The sequence below is a fragment of the Grammomys surdaster genome, unplaced genomic scaffold (genome assembly GCF_004785775.1).
Source record: "Grammomys surdaster isolate TR1022 unplaced genomic scaffold, NIH_TR_1.0 126118, whole genome shotgun sequence".
NCBI lineage: Eukaryota > Metazoa > Chordata > Mammalia > Rodentia > Muridae > Grammomys > Grammomys surdaster.
In genome coordinates this window covers 2,969,910-2,991,330 of record NW_021620926.1, presented here as the reverse complement: position 1 = coordinate 2,991,330, position 21,421 = coordinate 2,969,910, and the positions used below count along the sequence as shown (strand labels likewise).

Sequence of the window (21,421 nt, the reverse complement as noted above, 5' to 3'; positions counted from 1 at the left end):
CTAATGTTCTGTATTTTAGATACAAATACTTAAAACTAATATTTTGCCTTCTAAAAGTTTATGATGAACTGACAGCAGAGATATGCATGACTGTGCCACCAGGAATTTCATAGAGTAAGTACTGACTAGGTTCTAATTATTTATAATTCTGTAACACTCCCCTTTAGGTAAAAACCACCCATGCATAGAGCACATACCGAACCTGTGCACATGCATATGCCTCAATGACAGACTCATGACACAGGTGCTGGGCTCTTAGTTATATTAGAGATAAGCACATGTAAAGAGCGTCTAAACATAAATTCAATAAACATTAACCTAAGTATGGCTGTACCTATTAGTAATGCTACACAATAAATGTGTCCAAGGTTGCCCAAGAAGACTCCAGCCACTGCCTACAAACTGTCTGCTGATGAAGTCCTAGAAGGAGTTCCTTAATTACATCAGACATAGACTGCTAAAGAGTGATGGCTCTTACCTCATATTCTGAGCTAAATTTAGCACATGAGCATGAGGCCTCAGAATTTTTATGGCTTTATCTTCACACATATCCCTGCTGGTAAAAGAGACCTGTATTACTGCAGAGAAACCAATGTACTAGTTCGTATTTTCTACTCTCCTGGGCAGAGAGAGACTTGATAAGTGTGGCCATGACCATTGAACATTAAAATAGAAGAAAGTGCTGTGATTTAAATTGAATTTCTAGCCAAAGGGAATGGAATTGAGATTCGACAGATAATTTGAATTCCCATTAAAATAGCCACTGGAGGTACTGGATATGCCAGTCTGTGAAAACTGCAGTGGATAGTGGAGACTGGCCACTTCTATGGATTTAAACCACATATGTAGAGACATAGACATACAAGTTTAGCCTTCAAAATACTCAAATCTAGCAAAAGTTTGGATACATTCTAATGTAAATATTTATGCCAACCAATGCATAGATTCCCTTTCAGAAATTGAGGTCAGATGTAGGAAATAAATACTGTCATGTTCATTATAAAAGGTTTTGTTCTTTTTCTTTAGAATCATATATTTCAGTGGTAATATGAATAACATTGAAATATATAAGCTTGTTGGATTCATGATAAGTGCCATTTTGTCCAACTTCCTTTATGAATTTGCTATGGTTCAACATGGAGTCGATTATTTTAACTGAACTACATCTTATTACCCATATTCTAAACTAACACAGACAAAGCACAATCTCAGATGACTGTTTATTCATCTATAGAATTTAATGAAGCAAGCACTCGTTTTCTGAATAAACATATTTTCATGGGAAACCATTTTCTATTCGGATGTTAAAATATAGGAAAACACGCAGGAGTCTTTCCCAGGATGGCCTTTAAAATTCTTCTGATCATAAAAGTTGTAAGATTTTTTTTATCTTCTTTTGCAAACCTCTTGCCTTATAGAATACTTGTTTTGCCCATTTTACAAAGAGAATAGAATTATTTCTCAGCTAGTTATGTGTAGTTTGTCACTATTCAAAGTAGTTTGCTTCAAATTTCAAAGACAATTCCAAGAGAGAATTGTAAGAAAGATATTTGTGCACTAGTGGTCAGAACTGTAATGAGTGCACAGCCTTCGGAAGTGTCTGTTTGGGTTGGATAACTTACCAGGGGCCCCATTAGAACTCAGGCACACTGATTTATGGTTATACTCAATCGATGGAAGGTATTTCAGGGATCATCCAGTTTTATGGGAGGCAGGAGCGCTACTTCCTGGGTATGAGAGAGTTCAGATGCAGCCTCAGACAACAAGGAAGATGAGTCTGTAGACAGAACTGGCACTCTCTGAGAATATATAAAGGAACAAGACGAATGAGTGCCAGACTCACACCTGACGTGCTCCCAGCTGCTCTTAGACCACTACCACTCTCTCAAGTTCGCTATGACTAGCCGTAACAACTGCTCCGGGAACTGCAGCTCTGGATCACTCAGAAATTCCTGCCATATGCCAGCCAGCTCCTCCGTTGCCCTCTGCCCTACAAACATGGGCTGTGGAGAGGTCTTCTGCATCCCTAGCAGCTGCCAAGATCATACCTGGTTCATGGACAACTGCCCAGAGACCTTTGCAGACCCTATCAGTGGCCAGCAACCCAGCCGTCAAGCCAGCGGCTTTGAAAATTCTTGTTCTTCTGCATACTGTGTGCCCAGATCCTGCCAAGGATCTGGCTATCTTCCTGCGTCATCCTTCATCTCTGGCTCTTGCCTTCCAGCATCCTACAGGCCCGTGAGCTATGTGTCTAGTAGCTGCCGGCCGGTGAGCCCTTTCATGAACAACTGCCATCCTGTAAGCTGTGTGTCTGGTGGATACCGCCCACTCCCTTGTGTATCTAATAGCTGCCGACCCACGGGCATCGTCACTTATGGATGCAGGCCTTCAGGTTGTGTGACTTATGGCCCTCAGACCATTCACATTGTGTCAAGCAGCCTGAGACCTCTGCAGCCTGTCTGTGGTGGTTGTCAACCAGCAATCCCTGTGTTTGGCACTTGTCGTCCTTCCTGCTCTACACAAGGAGGCCAGTAGCCTCCATGTTCTAGTGAACAGCAATGATGAAGATCCAGGATAAAAAAATGCAACTCTCTGGATGTTTGCTTCTTTCTGATTAGCAATTGCGTTTCCTTGTTTGCATTGTGTCTCTGTTAATGCAAACTGTTCCCTTCACACTCTGACTTGCTTTTATCTCATCCTTGTTGTAAAATCTCTGCTCCTATTGCTGCTAATGTTGCTTAGGCAGGAGGACTATGTACCTGATATGATCCACACTATAATAAATGAGATTAATTCAGAATTAAGAATCTAGTGCATTGATTTTTCTTTCATGAGTTCATTGTAACACAGGAATGAGCAGCCTTACCTGCTTGCCAAAGGATGCTCTACTGTATATGCTACCTGATCCCTGGCCAGTGGTTTATTATTTAGGAATGTAATTGCTTCAGAAAAATATGGCGGGACAAAATCTTTACCTTTCTCAAAGTGATGGTCAAAAGGAGAGCTCAACACTAATCTCTTACCTCTGACTTCTTTTGCACACACGTCCACCAGAATATTTTTTAATTGCAAACCCTGCAGTAAGCTTCTGTGTGAGCCTAGTTGTTTTCCTTTGATCTGATCCCATAAGACAGGATAAGTATTTTCTTTGTTGCTGCTGCTCTGCCTTCTTCTCTGGATTTATCCCCTTCAACTTAGTATTGCAAGAACAATGTACCAACACTTTGTCTGATGTATGGTGTCTCATAAATGAATTCTTTAAAATAATCATCACTATTTTATACATGCCACTATCAAGAACACTTTGACTTTCTCCATCTGCTGGAAATATCACAACACAATTCAAATTCATTAATTAACCTTAGACTTAACCACCAACTAAGAAACTATTGAACACCCATGTTATGTAGAGTCATGTGTGTCAGACAGAAAAGACAGATATGCAAAGAAGTCTGATATGTTCTATCAGAGTTTGCCAGAAGTCATGCACTATGGAATACATTTCAATTAAGTCCCATTAATCAAATAAAGCTGATCTATAAGTATGTGAATGCTCATCTTTTTGAGATACTGGAAATGGCCGTCTTCAAATGCAGAAACTAAAAGAGGAAGGAGAACAGCAAAATCAGACTCAAATGTGACATAGACGCTAGAATAAGCAGAAGAGCATTTTAAATTACTCTGATGTGTGTTCTCAAAGGTATGATCAAAAAACAATTGAGCGAAACAGAGACATGGAGATTCGATGAAAGGATTTTTAAAATACTAAAAGCACGTGTAAGACAACAGACCAGTGACAAAGGCCAACTAATTCTGAGATGATGGAGCATTTTCATCTTCTCTGCCATATTTCTGCAGAGAACCATGGCCTGCTGGTAAAGAGCAAAAAACAGAATCTTTTCTCCCAGATGAGGCATGTACCTCTGTTTCACAGTTCTAATCCTACCTATAAATTTTCCAGCACCGACAGAGAATGAAAGTTCTTCCTTTTAAAAACAAGTATTTATTTATTTTGCAATGTTGGGTGTGCAACTAAAGTGCCCTGTGTGTGAGGTTAAAGTTCTGCCTTTACACTATAGCCTTAGGTCCAGAATGACAGAACACTTCCTATCTTGTTCCTAATGTTGTTGTTGTACAGTCCACTTGCTAGATTGTTTTAGTAGATGGCATCTGTGCCTTCAGTTTCTGAATCCTGTCCTTGACAAGTTCCTGACACCCAACCTTGATAATTAAATTACATAGAGAAGTCTGCCTCTAAGTGAGACATGCAGCTGTAGTTGATTTGGTTAAATTACTTACAATGATATCATTTTAAAATGAGACAAATAGATCTATCACATATAGGGTGTTCTGTGCTTAAGATGGCGCTATCATTCTGATGACTTGCCCATATACTCATCTTACCTATTTCTGAACTACAAAATGAAACTACAAAGTATCTTCCCAAAGCACATGTCATGCAATCATTTTCCTAAGAATACTGTGACGTTCTTCCAACTTATTATACGAACTATTTCTTTGATTTTTTTTTCTGGAGCAAAGGATGCTGAACTTATAACTGGTAAAAAAAAATAAACAATACTTTCAAGAAATTGCTAGAGGCTGAAAATGAAATAGTACGAAGATAGAAAGCCTCTGGTATACTGAAAACAAGAAAAAAAAGAAAAGGAAAATAAGAAAGACATAAGTAATGTTAGCTAAGAACTCACAAACCGAAAGAAAAACAAACAAAAACATGAGACTAGAAATTCTGCAAGCTCAGACAGTGTGTCAGCACTGATAACTGAAAATGAAAACATTAACAAAAAGTATGTGAGATTGGGTATACCATTCCAAATTGCAGAGACCAGGCACAAATTCTCCTCAAAGGAAGTAGGGTATGAGTTACAATAAACTTCCTTACAGAAATTACAACTACAAAAAGGCATTTTAATTGGATGTGGTTATATGATTCATGTTGTTCCATTTTTATATAAGTTTATTTTATGCATATAAATGAGTCTTTGTATGAGGTGCAAGACTGATAGGCCCAGAAATAAGGAGAAGGTCTTGTACCCCTTAGAACCAGAGTTATACATGGTTCTGAGCTACAACATGGATGTTGAGAATTAAACTCCAATCCTCCAGAAGATGCATCCAGTGTTCTTAACCCCTGAGCTATCTCTCCAGGCCCATCATAGTCACATTTTTATTTAAATCATTAAATTGCTTTGCTTTGCTGGACTCTGCTTCTTGCAATAGCCAGAAAGTTTTTTTTTTAAGATAAACTGTTCAGTCTGATAACATAGTGTGCTCTTGCTTGATTTGATTAATACAGTTGTATATTTTGAAATTATTTCAGCATGATAAATTACTAAGCAAACAAGAGATCCTTGCATCATGCCAAACTCTCTTCTGAGTGCTAGGAATGTAATAGTAAACAGTTCAGTCCCGAAGAGGGTTAGAAAATAAATGGTAAATACTGATACAAAAATAATGATATGAGTGTATTACATAGTACAAAGGGGGGTGAGAAATACTATAACAAAGAGAGGTGATTACATTTATAAAACTCAGAAGTATTAAGTTGTTAAGACTGACAACTGAGAGGAGCATGTAGGCTTACTGCAGATGTCACTTCTCCTTCTTCTCCTCTTAATCTCACCCACAGTTCTGCATCAGACCATTTGTTGTGACCTCCCCTTCCTCTCTGCTCCTATCTCCAGCAGATCAAGAGGATGTTCTCCTCCAACATTCCTCCCAGTCCTGTTCTCTGTCCTAAGCCCCAATTCCAAAAGGCCAGAGCAACAATTAGGTCAGTGAAGCAGCAGACAGGCAAGCTTCAGATTTCTACTCTCCCTTCTCTCCTCTAAATCCACTATCTCTGTCTCATCCTCAGCTCTGCAGCAGACTATATATTGTGGCCTCTCCTCACTCTTTGCCCATATTTCCAGAGAATTAAACATATCCTGGTGGAACTCCCTGCTTTCCTCCCTCCTGTGAATTTGTTTACCCCCACCAACATATCTCCAGTCTAAGTGTCAGTTCCCAATGCCTAGGACACATTCGATGCAGAACCCAAGTGTCTACACCTAGCAAGGTCCCAGAATTTCCTACTAGGAAACACATAGCCACCAAAACCTCCAAGAACCAGAATGAGCAAAGTAAAACAAGGGGTGTTGGGGGGCACTTCAACAAGGGCAATAACAGAAATCAGCACCTAGAGTTACAATCAATCCAAACCCAGATGCCTAAATGCCAGTATAGAAAGGTGATCAATAAGAGCCAGGACAGTATGTCTCCATAGAGACCAGCAACGCTACCCTGATTATTCCAAGATAGCTGAAGCACAAGAAAATGACCTTAAAACATCCCCTATGAATATTACAGAAGTTCTTAAAGAGAAAATAAATAAGTCCTTTAAATAAATCTATGAAAACCCAAACAATAGAAAGGAATGAAAAAAACAGATACAGAAAAATTGCAATAACTTTCTGCTTCCTATCTGACCATCATGGATTAAAGCTGGATATCAACAACAACAGAAAGAAGAGAAAGCTACAAACTCATGGAAACTGAGCAACCCACTGCTGAAGGAAAGTGGGTCAAAGCTGGGTGGTGATGGTGCATGTCTTTATTTTCAGCACTTGGAAAGCAGAAGTAGGAAAATGTCTGTTTTTGAAGGCAGCTTGGTCTACACAGTGAGTTCAAGACAGGCATGGCTACACAGAGAAAGTGTCCGAGACGGGGAGGGGAGGTTAAAGACTCTACAATTTAATGAAAATGAAAAACCAACATTAACCCAAGCTTACATAGTACTAGGTCCCTACATTAAAAAATAGAGCTCATACTAGTAAATTGAGAGCACACCTGAAAGCTGTAGAACAAAAGGAAGAAACCACACCCAAAAAGAGTAGATCAGAAGAAATAATCAAACTCAGGCTGAAATCAAAACAAACAACCCAGGAGCAGCAAAGAACCAATAGAACATAGAGTTGGTTCTTGGAGAAAAATCAATATGATTGACCAATCCTTATCCAAATTAACTAAAAGACTTAGAGAATGTCCAAATTAACAAGATTAGAGACAGAAAGGGGGCATAACAATAGATCTGAGGAAATCCAGAGAATCATAGAAATAGACTTCAAAAACCTGTATCCCAGCAAATTAGAAAAATCTAAAAAGAAAAAGATAAGCTTCTGCATACATACTACTTAAGCAATTTAAACATATCTATAACCCCTGGTGAAAAGGAACAGTATTTAAAAGTCACCCAAGGGAGGGAAAAGGAACAAGAAGAAGAAGGAGGAGGAGGAGGAGGAGGAGGGGGGAGCAGGAGAAGGGGGAGGGGACAGGGAGGGGGAAGAGCAACAACAGCAACACCACGACCACCACCAACAACCCACCAACAACACAAAACAAACAAACAAAAAAAAACAGGGCCAGCTGGTTTTAGCCTAGAATTCTACCAGACTTTCATAGAAGAATTAAGGAGAGAGAGAGAGACAGAGAGAGAGAGAGAGATTTTGTTTCCTTTCCTTTTCTCTCCTCTTCTCTCTCCCCTCCTCCCCCCCCTCTCTCTCTTCCTACACACACACACACACACACACACACACACACACTGACAATGAACTGTACTTACAGGATTCAAAGAGAATACCATGTGATTAAGTGGCCAAGGTGTGGGCAAGAGACCTTTAGAGGCCAAGGTTTGGGCATGGAGATCAAAGTGAAATGCAGGAACTTGAGGACAATGCAGAGCTAAATGAGGTTGTTACAACCAGAGGGAAGTGACAGAGGAGAATATTGCCAGAGATCTTGCCCACTGTGTTCTGTGTATCAGATCCTGGAGCTAACAGCAGGGTCAGCCCCATCAGGTACGTCTACAATGTGTGTAGTAAGCATTGGTGATTTTCCAAAAGTGGACTAAATTCCACCAGATGGTTCTCTAATTAGAGGTGAGGATTTCTTAGAGACTCACTGTAAATCATAGCATCTAGCTGAGATAAGAAAACTCAAAGTCCATATACACAAGAAGACTTGCTCTTCCATGAGATCAAGCTGAAATGATAATGTTTGGGATGCATTCATTATTCACACAGTGCTGGCCTTTTTGGAGTTAGTATAGATTTCCACTGAAGATTTTCAGAGGAAACTATTTCAGCACAAAACTATCCATACTATATCTTGCAAAAGCCTTGCTTATAGTTTGAACGTAAGAAAATCAAGAAGCTATACACTGGAACATGAAAGTTACCCTGATTATAAGATTCATATGAAATTTAAAAGTGCATTCTTTTTTTATTTGATATTTTATTTATTTACATTTCAGATGCCATCCCCCTTCCCCATTCCTCCCACCCATTAATCCCCTATCCCATCCCTCCTCTTCCTTTTTTGCCTTTATACTGTTTAAATTACATGCAAGTATTAAGGTCAGTTCTAGGTTGAGGAACTAGCAATACAATAGATGCAAATAGTCCAGAAACAAGGAAGAAATAAACCCAGATAATCAGAGAACATGCAGGATAATAAACAGAGTCCTGTGATCACTATTTCTAAGGACTTATCAGGATAATCAAAATATCTGAGCATACTTCCCTGTCCTAGTCCAAAGTCATTTTCATGCCTGAAGCCTACTTCTTTGTTCTAGCCTAAGATTTAGATTCCTGCCTGAAATTTCTTCTTTGTTCTAGCCTAATGTCAGATTCCTGCCTGCAGTCCATTTCCTTGTTTTTGGCCAATGTCAGATTTCTTCCAAGCAGCCCATTTCCTTGTCCTTGGCCAATGACAAATTCCTGCCAGGCAGCCCCAAAAGCTCTCCATATCTCCCCATTTTTATTGCATAAACCAGACTGAGCCTGTCTTAAGTCATTGTGACAAGAAAGCCTGCCTGACCCATCGTGGAATATGCATTATCATAAACAAAAAGTGCATTCTTAATTTTGAAACATTTCTGACACATTTGCCCTGATAGTTTTTAAATATTTCCTTCACCTTTTCAATATCCAGGAATTTTTCTTCTTTCAAGTTATTAAAATGATTCCAATTTTTAAACTGAGTTCATTACCTTTTTAGTAAGAAATTACTGCATTTCTTAATGAGTAATTATATATAATTAATTGATATTAGTTATTGGTGGCATGTTAACAATGAATATTTCTCTGCCTTTCTTGTGAAAATAAAACATTCAAAGTTTGGGTAGTACACTGAACCAAAGTCATGACGTTTCCTCCCTCTAATCTAAGTTGTGTTGAAAGGTAGGTCTGACAATAAAACTAAAAATCTATTACAAAGCACACAGTTGCTTATTCTCTGAGGGGGTCTATAAAATTTCTTTATAAACACACATAGTTAGACAATATTCCCCTGTATTAGTGAAAGTGTCTATGTTATATTCTGGAAGACTGACCTTTTATCTAATAGGTGAGCATCTTTTATGTGACACTGAAGTCTCCAGAATATCAAGAACCTACAGGTTAGTGAGCATAAGGTACATACAAAATGTACCATGCACTAAAAATGCTGCTAATGAGAAATTATAAAACTTACAAATTTCATGTCACTGTAAGGGTGGATTGACAACCAGTCCATCTGTACTGACCCTGTCAGATACAGCATCAAACCTACCAGTCTGAAGAAGACCCTCCATTTGAGTGCAGGGTAACAGTGCTGCAAATGGACATTAGATATACATTTATTTCAACTGACGTTCAATAGCCATTTCAGTATCAGAAGAATAGAATCCTATGTTTATGGTACCTAATATAACCTTGATACTAGTGACCTTTACAACCCTGCTTAGTAAGCTTCTTATAGTCAAGTGTTAAATTAAACATGTATAAAGTAAATTGTTGATACTGTATCATTGTTTCATCCTTCCCCAAAGAACATTCCAAATTATACACATCAACAAATGTCATATTCACTATGTTAGGTGTTAAGATAATTATAGCAATGCTGACAAGTTCTATCATAACATACATGGGAAATTACATAGCAGTATGAGCCCTTGACATAGGAAACACTCATACTCACTAATCATAGAAAACACCTCTTCATTACGATCTAGAAATAAAAACAGGAACTCACCAGGGCTGTCCACTAATTTCTGTAATGTCTGGTTTGACCATAATCATCAGATACAGACATTAACTTAGTTTCTTCTCAAAGAGACTGAAGGATCACACAGAACTTTGAATTTCCATTAATTTATTTTTTTCTCATCCAAAACCAAAATCTACTAGCATTTCTAAGAGTATTCTAAAATAAACATTGTATTCTCAGCTTCCATCTCTTATCAATTAATTAAAGAATAATAATAGGGTTTTCAATATGTATCATTTTTTCAGGAAGGATAACCAACCAGGTTTTCAACTAACCTCATATGGTAGCTCTCTGGAAAACATTGAAATCATTTTATTTCCATGACCTGAAGAAATTAAATTTTCTTAGTAAAAGCCCTTGTCAGTTCTCTAGAGTGGCTGCCGATGGCTTTCAAGAAACAACTATATAACATAGACCTATAAATTTGTCCCAGAACTTGGCTAAATGCAGTGTGAACAGGCTGTGTTTTAAAGCAAACCTGCTGTCTTGTTTACTATTGAGAAGCATGTTCTCTGTCACTCTCCTTATCATTAGAATGAAGCAGGGCTCTGAAGCACAGGAAACAAGGAAATTCCTCAAAGTGTCATATTGGACGAATCTCTGCATGAGGTTATTAACCAACATCCTGTCTTTTCTTGCTTAATTCCTTATGGAAGAATGCAGAAAGCAAAAAGCTTTCCAAACAACACCCATGACAAAAGATGTGTATATCCGAAAAGAAGAAAAGACCAGGGCTTGAACAGAAAAAGACAACTACATAAAAAAACAAAACTAAACAAAAAACAAAACCTCAGAGCCTCAGAGCCTGAAAGTACATTGGTAAAACATTTGATACTTTTGTTTAAAATTGAATCTCCAAACATACTCATTCAGCATCATTTATTCAGAAAGTAGTTTTGAATGTCAGTTAAACACAGAGCACCATTTCTACAGTCCAACAAAGCACATTTTCATAGACCTCTGTTCTCTGGATCCTTTGTGTTTCTAAACAGACAGTTGCAAGTACCAGCCTGCTTTTGCTTTGGATGTAGCAGTAAAGGAGTAAAGCCTGTACACAATGTGCTCCTGTTGAGTCTCTGCCTGGTATGTGACAGCGAGTTTGATAGGAAAAGGAGAAGTTTTCTGTAAAATAAAGTATTTATAGAGTATCAGAAGAAATGCCAAGGAAAAAAACAAATTCCATTAGTAATACCTTTCAGAATACAAAGAGTTATTTTTTATATTTTATGTAATCTGATACTTTATCTTATCCTGCATACTCTGGGCTGTGACTCATAGACACATCTTCAATGTAGATTAGCTCGTTGGATCTGATTAAACTGCGTGAGTGTGAACCACTAGCTGATAGCCACACTCACGTGCTTCGTTGTTCTTCATCAACTCTCTGCAGAGTTTTCAAAACAACATATGGCACAACAATGCAGAATCCTTTAAAACCATCCTCTGTAAAATGTTCATTTCCTTTTGAGTACTTGAATAAATGACTCTTTTTATAGAGGAGGTATTTAAGACATGGTTTAAAAATTTACAAGTCAAGATACAAAAGCTAGGGAAATAGATGGAGCCCGGTGGTCAAGTACTTGCCGAATGTGGGCACAAACGCACCATCGTGTGCAAACAGAAGTCAGAAGACAACTTTTAAGAGTGAGTTCTCTTTTGACATATGATCTGGGAATGAAACGTAGACTGTGGAACAAACAGCTTCATCAACTGAAGATGTGTGAGAGCTTGTAGCAGGAACTAGACAAGGCTTAGGTTCATCTAGGAAAGGAATGTCTACGTATGACTGAGAAGCATCATGTGAATGTGGTTATTCCCTAGCCACGCCTGAAAGGCATCAGGTAGATGCTGTTATCCTGTAGGCATGCCTGAGAGGCATCATGCCGTTGTGGTTCTCCTCTAGGGATATCTGTGGGCTATTTTCTTGATTGGATTGATTGAGAAAAGAATAAGAAGATATGAGGGTAACACCATTTCCTTGACTGAGTCCTGGATAGAACGAAAGGTTAAAGGTTACTGAGCTCCGGCTTCCATAGCTGCTTATTAACTGGACACAATAGGAAAAGCTGCCTCTTGATCCTTCAAACATGCCTTCCTATGAGAGAATGTTGCCTGAACTGAGAAGCAAGATAAATCTTCCTTACATTGTTTTTATAGGGTACTTTATCACAGCATCTAGACAAGAAACTAATACAAACAGGTCCTTACTAATTCACCTAGGGTGGCTGTGTACTCTGTAGCCCAGGCTGGTTTTGAACTTGGCATCTCCTGTATCAGTATTCTTTTTAGGCTTGGGATAGCAGGATCAACTTCGAAATTTGACTTTAATTAATTATGGTTCCAGAATATTATTAGACAAAACCTTTATGCCTACAGGTTAGTAACTAGAATAAGAACAATATTTGACCATGAGAAGGTTGTAGGGCATTCTCCCTGACATCTGGATGCTTATCAAGGAATACTGCAGGTACAGTAAACACTTAACACAGAAATTAATGAACGCACAGAATGCCTGGAAGCAGAGAATTAAAACTGGAAGTGCACCAAGAAAGCAGGAAGCTCATGCTGTTAACCTCGAATCTTTCAGCCACCCCCTGTCTGGACAGGACATGGAGCACTCTGGGAGTTATAACTAATTTCTTGTCCTTGTGTTGCTTTCTGTCCTGATCCCTGTACCAAAGATGGGATCTTGGTTTATTCAATACTTGTTTGCCTACATTTTGGATTGCTGCCCAGAGAACTGTGTTGAATCTGCCAGCTGCCAGCTGGGCAGCATGGACCTAGCAGCCATGTAACCTCTTGCTGACCTTTCCCAGATCCTGTCAAGAGCTCACTTTGTTCCTGCTATTCCCCATGCCCCAGTTCAGTCTGCCCATCAACCTACACCAGATGCTTAAGGGTCCCAGTTAATAGCTTCCTGTCCTTCAGTACCACTCCTGGGTCTTCTAGCCCATGAAATTATATGTCTAATAGTGGCTTCCCTTTGATCTATGTCTCCTAATGTGGCCATTGGCCATGTGAATAGCAGTACCTAACCACTAACCTAATTGTTCTATGCCTTTAAAGCTCAGGGACACGCATCTGGGGGATCCAAAGCTCACATTCTCTTTGGAGTGCATAAGATTTATGTTATAATAATTTTTGGTTAAGGAAAATCAATATAGGATTTGGGATTCTTACTAGAATGTCTTGCTATGCATTACATCACAAACTCTCAAATACTGAGGGCACACATGGCAGTGGGGAAGGGCACAAAGCAGAAGGATTGTGAGGTTTACGGGAGGGATATGCTCCTAGTACAATTTATGCTTGTACTAAATGGTCTCATGTAATCTAGTATAATAAAATTTAAAAATATTCCCAGTAAAAATATTTTACTTTGTACCAGTAGTAAAAAATTTTTTTCCAGGATAACCTAGTCTCTAGCTCATGTTTTTGTTTGCATGCCTTCTGGTATGTAAAAATAGTTTTCCCCAGCTGCTAGTAAGTGCACATTTTTTGAGCTCTACGTGTATGTCCTTTGATAATTTCCATTTGATAATTTTAGAAAATCTGTGGTGTTTTTAATTAACGAGAGAGCTGTTCACACGTGATGTCTCAGTTTTATTTCTCATTGTTGTGTGAAAATGCCAGACAAAAGCAACTTAAGGCATAAAGGATTCATTTGACTCCCATTTCCAGGGTACAGTCTGTCATCATGGACAAGTCAAGACGGCAGGAACATGAAGTACCTTGTCACATATGTCCATTGGGCTGGAGAGATAGTTCTGTGAATAAGAGAGCTTGTGGCTCTTCCAGAGGACCTAGGTTCAATTCTCAGAACCCATATTGCAGCTCACAATTGGAGTTTTAAGTGACTGAGATCCTCTCTGTGGGTGCTAAGAACCAAACCCAAGACTTCTGGGAGAACAGCCAGTGTTCTTAACCATAGAGCCATCTATTTCCCAATTAATATTAATCTCCAAAATCATGCCAGATACTGTACTATTTTGCTTAGATTCTTGTGGGTGTTGGTCTTCCTAACGTCCTTTGCCTTTTAAAAAGTATTCTGATGAGAACCTAGCCTCCAATGCTTTTCTGAGACCACAGTGGACAGAACTGAATGTGGCTGGATCTCAGCCCATTGTATTCCAGTGTCAGTGAATAGAATTGTATGTGGCGTTAGCTGCACCCTTTCACTGTTGGTTCCTAAAGATGGCAGCTGATAACAATCCCCTGACTCTGTTGTTAAAAATCTGAGCAGTCGAGCAGTCGCTGTGGCTGCAAGCACAGTGCTATGGAAACACAGTGTGCCCAGGTGTGGAGCCATCAGAGATGGGTCACTAAAAGGCATGTGCAAATCTGTCAGAAGTCATATGTCTGTGGAATTCCATCAACGTCATTGCTTCTGGGAAAATTATGATAAAGTTATATGTAAGATATAATTGTTCCAATTATAAAAATGTCTGAATTCTGACTTTAAATACAAATATAATCTGATGATTGTGTTTTGGGAATATTTTATTGACTATTACTGAAAAACTGAGTTAAATGAGTGGATTCAGAGTAATCCTACAATTTCATTTAGTGGCTATGATAAGAATTGGTTTTCTGTAACTTATTAAGATGAGGGAAGTATTATTTTTAAGAAATAGATGACAAAACTCATAAAGACATCAAAACAGACACAAATACATTCATTTCTCCTTACAAATAGAACCACAGAACTGCCCTATACTTTATAGTCTTCACCTGGATACTTTCTGATGCTATGCAGGGAAGTAGTAGAAAGATTTTTCAGCATAAAATGTATCAACTCTCCTTCATTTCTTGATTAAAAAAAAAACACAGAAGAAATGCTACAAACCAGGAGAATGGAATTATATGCAGAATAGGGGATCAAGTAGGAATGTATAATATCATCATTTTCATAAATTATAACAGTGCTGTTTATATTGATATACATAGTAGCATGCATTTTCCCCTTTAACTACCATGACAAAAATGTTTTAATTTTTAGAGGTATGTGTGCTTTTCTCTTTTTCTCTGAATTTGTTTTACTTCTTGTAGTGTGTGTGTGTGTGTGTGTGTGTGTGTGTGTTGCATTCGAGTGCTTATAAGTGCTTGTGCCAGGAGGTACATGTGGAGGTCAGAGGAAAGTTTATAGGAATCTGTCTTCTCCTTCCACCTTGTGGGCCTAAGGATAGAGATAAGGCTGTCAGGCTCAGCATGAAGAAACTTAACAAGTGAGCCATCTCGCCAGTCCTGACAGGGTGTGTCAGCTCTACTTCTTAAAGATTATATTACTTGAATAAGTAAAGTTAATTAAAATTTTTAATAGGGGAAAGAAAATATTAAAACCATATGACGAAACAAAATAGATGAAGAAACAAGTAAAACAAGCTTCCATCCCTGACTCATTAAGTTCCCCCAAATAAGATAAGGTTAAATATGGAAAAGTACCTGATGACACTAAAACAGGTTGTTACTGGATTACAGTTTAGATGATGGGGACATAGCTTGGTTGTTAGTGTGCTTCAGTGGGGTGCACTTAAGTGGGCATGGCGCTGTAACACCTGTCATCCCAGTACATAGTTAATGGAAACTAGGCATCACAAATTCACAGTCTGCCTTGGGAAGTAGTGAGTTTTGGTCCAGTCTGTACTGTATCAGTCCCTGTCTCAAAACAGAACAAGAGCAAAACATCAACAACAACAAAAACATGTAGAAGCCTGTAACTTATTTAAGTTTTTAGTCGAATAAACTGATAAAGACATTAAATAAACAAATCTTTTTGATTTTTAGTACATAAAATTTAGCCCATTGTCCACATTTAAATATTTTAGAATTGTTTCAGATTTATAAAAAACTTAGGAAAGTAATGCAGGTTTTAAATTAATCTTTCTCCATTAGTAGTAGCTTATACTGATACTTATACTGGTCATAATTAGTGAACCAATGTAGATTTCCTATGAGCAAGCCTTTATATATTGTGCTGACTTCATGAGTTTTTGCTGAAGTTTTCTCAGCATCCACTGGAAAAAAATATATCTGTGTAAGAAAAATTAAAATAATGAGATTATTTGTTTTAAAATGGTTTATTGTCCTTTAAACTATTGTGCACATGTATATAAGTGAGAAAAGAGATTTAAAATAAAATAGAAATAGTAATTATTGGGCACAAATTAGGTCTTCACTTTAAAATAAATGTGGCTATAATTATGGAACTTGCATTTAATTATCTTCCAAAATAGGGAGAATTGCCTCTTCTCTTTCTCAAACAGATATTTACCCCTATGAAAGTAAAGATTCTAATTAGTTGATTTGGATTTCTGCCTCTAGACAATGGTATAGTAAGATCATTTGCCTGTTGAAATAATCACAATACTGGACAAAGGTCAGGAGACCTGGATCTTTTCAAGGTACTCAGCAAAAGTGAAGAGGTAAGGGTGGATTCTGGAGAGCAGCACAGGGAAGTGCTGAGAAGGGCAAGGATTTGCAGAGTTCACCAAAGCCTTCCAGTGTAATGATTAATCCATGCAGGTGAGGGAACCTCATGAAGTTGGACAAGAGCCACCTGATAGAATTAGCAAGGAAACTCAGAACTCAAGTGTCCTGTAATCATTTAGTTTCCCTCCAGATGCAGGAGAAAATTAAAGGGATGTTTTGCTTAGGCAAAAAATGTCCGAGATGAAAGACTGATTGAGTTTCAGTTACTGTTCCATGAGAGCAACACTCAAAAGGATCAAACTGTTTCCGTGTCAATCACACTTACCCCAGAAAAAAGCTGGAAATGTTTACAGGAACACAAAAGTATGCACCAGACAAAAGGTTAATGACACCTGGCGTATGACAGTTCCAGAGCATACAAAGGAACATGGAGCTAAGGTCCATACAACATCTAAACACGAGTCTATCAAAGCCAGAGCAGAAATTATGAGGATGCTAAAGTTCTGTAGGAAAAACAGTAAGAGACAGTCAGATTAACTCTGCTTACAAAGTTAGAAGACATATAGTCATAGTAAGTAAAGGTATAAAAGGTAAAAAGAGAGACTTTCATGAATAAAGCTTCATGAATTCAAACTTTCATGAATAAAAGTACAATGACTGAGATAGGGAACAGGGAAGGTCACATCAAGAGGTCAGTCATTGGGGAGGAAAGGACTCACGAATTACAGACATAGAAACATTACTTCCAGACAGAAAAATAACAGGAAAGGATAAATTCATTAATAGAGGAACCTACTAGCTTTTCATATTTGTGATGGAAGATCCAAATAATACTACAGTGGAAGGTAGAAGAGTGTATTCCTCTCACCTGGCTCTCACTGACTATGATCACACACACACACACACACACACACACACACACACACACACTGCACCACCACTCCAGTCTATTAAAACTATGCCATTCTGTTTCTTCTGATGCTCTGGGAATTAAGACCCCATGTGACTGCTATTCCTGCTGTTACTTGCTCACTAACCGTCTACCCGGAGGCTATATATGTAGCATGCCATTGCCCTCCCACTAAAAGAGTTAATGGCACCAGACTTTCAAGGTTATTAAAGCCATAGAGTCAAGTGAACCATGTGGGCCTTTCCCACACCAGCCCCCGTGTTCCTTCTTCTCCACTCTTCTTTATTTTACTTCTAAAAACCCAGAATATTCTCATTCCAAAGAACCGGAAATAGCCTCTCCAAACCTTATACATACATCTCTACAGCTGATCTGATCAATGCACACAAAGCAAGTTCATATCTGTGCAAGTGGACTGATCCTTAGAAGGCAATAAGAACTGAAAGGAGTTTCTGTTTGTTTGTTTTCTGTTGACAGACTCCGGCACTTATGTAAGGTTCAGTGGACAGAGGTGGTAACATATGTCCTCTTTTGATAGTTAGGAAACAGGTTTCCTATACAAATATGACGTACTTCCAAGTACAGCGCATCATTGGTAATTCCCCATTATTTACTCCATCAAACATGCACTTGTGTACTCAGTGAATGACAGAACGTATTAGTTTATCTTATTAACAGTAGTGCCCAGCTAATTAGGCCATGAGTCTCCGATGGTGGAACTAGCTACAGGGTGTGGCAATCCAAGATATTTCTTATCCAAAGCAACAGCAGCATAACTTCACGTTTAGTTAATTACTGATAAATCTAGCAAGCAAATCTACATCACACATGGAGAAACAAGCATCTGGAGATTTAACTTATCTGTGGTTTACATATTAACATTATGGAATCAGAAAATATATACTGTTTATGGTGACTATTTTCTAGAATAAACAGTCAATTGACCACTGGGGTGGAAAAAGGAAACTATCTCCCACTGTAGTTGAGAATCTATTGAGAACCTATGGCTGCTGTTAGGATGAGAGCCAGTTTTCTCTAGGGATGCATACCCAGGGTACCGACACATGCTCTCGGTAGATCCCTTTATAGCTAAGCCTACACAGGCAGCAATAAATGTAGTTAGTAGCTTTAAAAACAAACCATACTGAGTTGAGACAAAAATGGGGATGGGAGATAGAAATCATCACAGAAGGGAGAGATTGTAGACTGGACTTAATCATAATCATGAATATAATATACAGATATGAAATTATCAAGCAATACATATGATTTCAAAAAGTCTTCAAGTTCCAGTGCAGGGAATATAAGGTATACTGTTGGTTAGCCATCTTTTTATTCAATAAAGAGAATTATGACCTGACTCACTCCATTTTCTGTTTATTCAAGAATCGTAAAATGTGTTTATAGTGTTCCCAGTATTAAAAGGATTTAAATAAATGTGACTGTTGAAATACACACCCAAAACAGATGTAAACTCAGTGCTAGAGTGGATGTTTCCTGATGTTACAAATAGAAAAAAATTGCCTTTATAATTGCTAAACTCTAGTGAGTGATTTCCAAGAGATGTTTAGAATTTCTAACAAGAAGAGTCACCTATGAGCATTCTCATGGCAGAGGAATGGGCTTTCTTAGTGAAAAGAAGACTATTTTGCCTTCAAAATGATGTGCTGTCATAGCTATCTGTGGCACAGATAAATTTAGAAAGTTAAATAAAAATAAAGGTCTAAAAGTAAGGTCCAGTGCTGGCTACTTGCTGGCTACATTGGATTACTGTGCTTCAGGTCAAGTCTGTTGAGGACTTCCTGCGTGGATAATGGACCAAACTTTCTGCCATTTTTTTTTTTTTATTAAATCCTGGAATACACTGATGAGCTTGTTTGAAACGTGCTTGCAATATTTTTTTTAAAGTAAGAATTTGAGTTTCAAAACATTGCATCTGAGAATGTAATAATAGAAGAGTAGCCAATGCACAAGTTCTGGTTATATATTTTCTGGCCAAAAGTGTTGGTTGATTCAGGAAGGTAAAACTGAAATATGGGGAAAAGAAAACTGTCCAGAGTCTATTATTTTCCCACTCCAACAGGTGCCAATAAGTGTGTGTTTCCAGAGACACATGATGTAAGCAAGCACTCTCCTGAAACGAAACTCTTCAAGGAACATTGAGAGGCCATTTATCTAAATGGCATGGCCTAGATAGATTTGTAGAGTACAGTGACATAACTAAACTACAGCTATGATTTTGTTTGGCAGAATAAACTGAGAATTTTCACTTTTTTTCTAACGATATATCATGGCTCTAAATGACTGTCAGGAAAAAGAAATTAACAACATGGAAAACATAATTCATTTAAAAATATTTTGTGTTTGAGAAAATACTCTTTGTAAAATTACAGAAAAATTGGTTGGAAATATACCCGATATCTTATTTATGACATCATTCTGAAACTCATATAAGTAAGCACCAAAAGTGATGTGGCTTTCTTTGTGCATAACATCTATCAAAAGATGTATGCCAACAACTTCAGTTTCATTCTAATAAAAGATATAATGATGACACATACTCTTTGGGTATGGGTGTGGATCTTCATAAAAATCAGTATTTTCAGGTCACTGTTTCTTACTGGGAAAGATACACTTGAAAGCAATATCTAAATTAGACTTTTCAGTAGTGGAGTGGGTTCCCAATTCAGGTTAACTCTCCAAAGAAGTATCATGTAACTCAGATTAATTTTCTCAATATTTATCACTTTTTTTCCAATGTGTTACTTATATGTTAAACATTCTGGTATATATAATTTTATTTTATTTCTATGTGGCTTACATAAATTCTCACCAATTATACCAAAGCATTAGTGGGTTTTTGACGGTAACTTCAAGAAACTGTTATGATAGTTAAAGGAAAATTACTTCTAATGAGAACTTGAATAAGAAGGACCAGACTGACACTGAAGTGATACTTATTTGAAAGGTGATGTATGTTTTATGAGTTAGTGGGAGAAATGCTTAGTAGGCAACTGGATGGCATTCTAGTGAGACGCCAGGAGGGTGGACTATAGCAAGAACCAACACCCAGCACGGAGATATATAAAGAAGTCTAGCAGGTAACAACCACACTTCAGTGACTTGTTCTCTGCAGTTTAATCGAGGCCTGGTTGTCTATCTCTCTATTGCTATCATGTCTAATAACTTCTGCTCAGAAGTCCTCAGCTCTTCTTCTTGTAGGAACTCTAGTCATGTTCCTGTCACCTCACCTGTCACCAGTGGTCTCTGCTCCACTGAGACGAGAAATAGAGATGCCCCTTGCTCTCCTACTAGCAGCCTGGGGAGCAATACACCACGTGACAACTGTCAAGAGCCCTGCAGTGAACCCAGAAGCTGTCAATCAACCAGCTGCAACAGGAGCGCTGGCAGCCCTTCAGTCTGCTCTCCGATTACTTCAGGTATATCTGGATCTCAAGAAGGAACTAGTTGTCTTCCCAACACATCCCACAATTCCAGCTTTTGCCGTCCAACATTCTGTGGACAGCCTATGAGTTGCTATGTTCCAAGTTATCTGTATAATGGATGTCAACCCTTGGGGTATCTGACCTATGGCCGTCCACCACTGAGAAACCTGACTTACGGATGCCAGTCTTCCAGCAGCATGCCTAGCTGCTACAGGCCCACGAGCTATAAATACAACAGCTTCCAACCTTACTCCTCTTCCTTGAGTGGTTGGCATTATCCTTACTAAAGAAAATCATGAAGACCTGAAGCAACCTCCAGCACCTCGGGGAGTGCGTTTATTCCACGGGCTGCACTGTGTATGCTGATTCTATAGCAATTCTTTTCAACTGAACTTCTTGGTGCTTTAGGGATGTGTATCACTTACTTCAGTATATTTGCAGAGCTTGACATATTGTTTTGCTTCCATAAAATTCTTTTCCTTTGCTATCATCACAATTAAATCGTGGCTTCACATAAGAATCATATTTATCATGTGTCATTATTTACATC

The 21,421-nt window shown here is 38.3% G+C and overlaps 2 protein-coding genes across 2 annotated transcripts; both read left to right on the top strand.

Moving 5' to 3' along the window:
- Positions 1-1,841: 1,841 nt before the first annotated feature.
- On the top strand, positions 1,842-2,796 carry LOC114611642 (keratin-associated protein 26-1). The gene has a single exon (XM_028756376.1). The coding sequence runs from the start codon at positions 1,897-1,899 to the stop codon at positions 2,533-2,535; it is 639 nt and encodes a 212-aa protein (XP_028612209.1). The 5' UTR covers positions 1,842-1,896; the 3' UTR covers positions 2,536-2,796.
- Positions 2,797-20,600: 17,804 nt separating this feature from the next.
- Positions 20,601-21,158, top strand: LOC114611644 (keratin-associated protein 26-1-like). The gene has a single exon (XM_028756378.1). It carries the CDS (start codon positions 20,601-20,603, stop codon positions 21,156-21,158), a length of 558 nt encoding a protein of 185 aa, XP_028612211.1.
- The last annotated feature ends 263 nt before the right edge of the window (positions 21,159-21,421 follow it).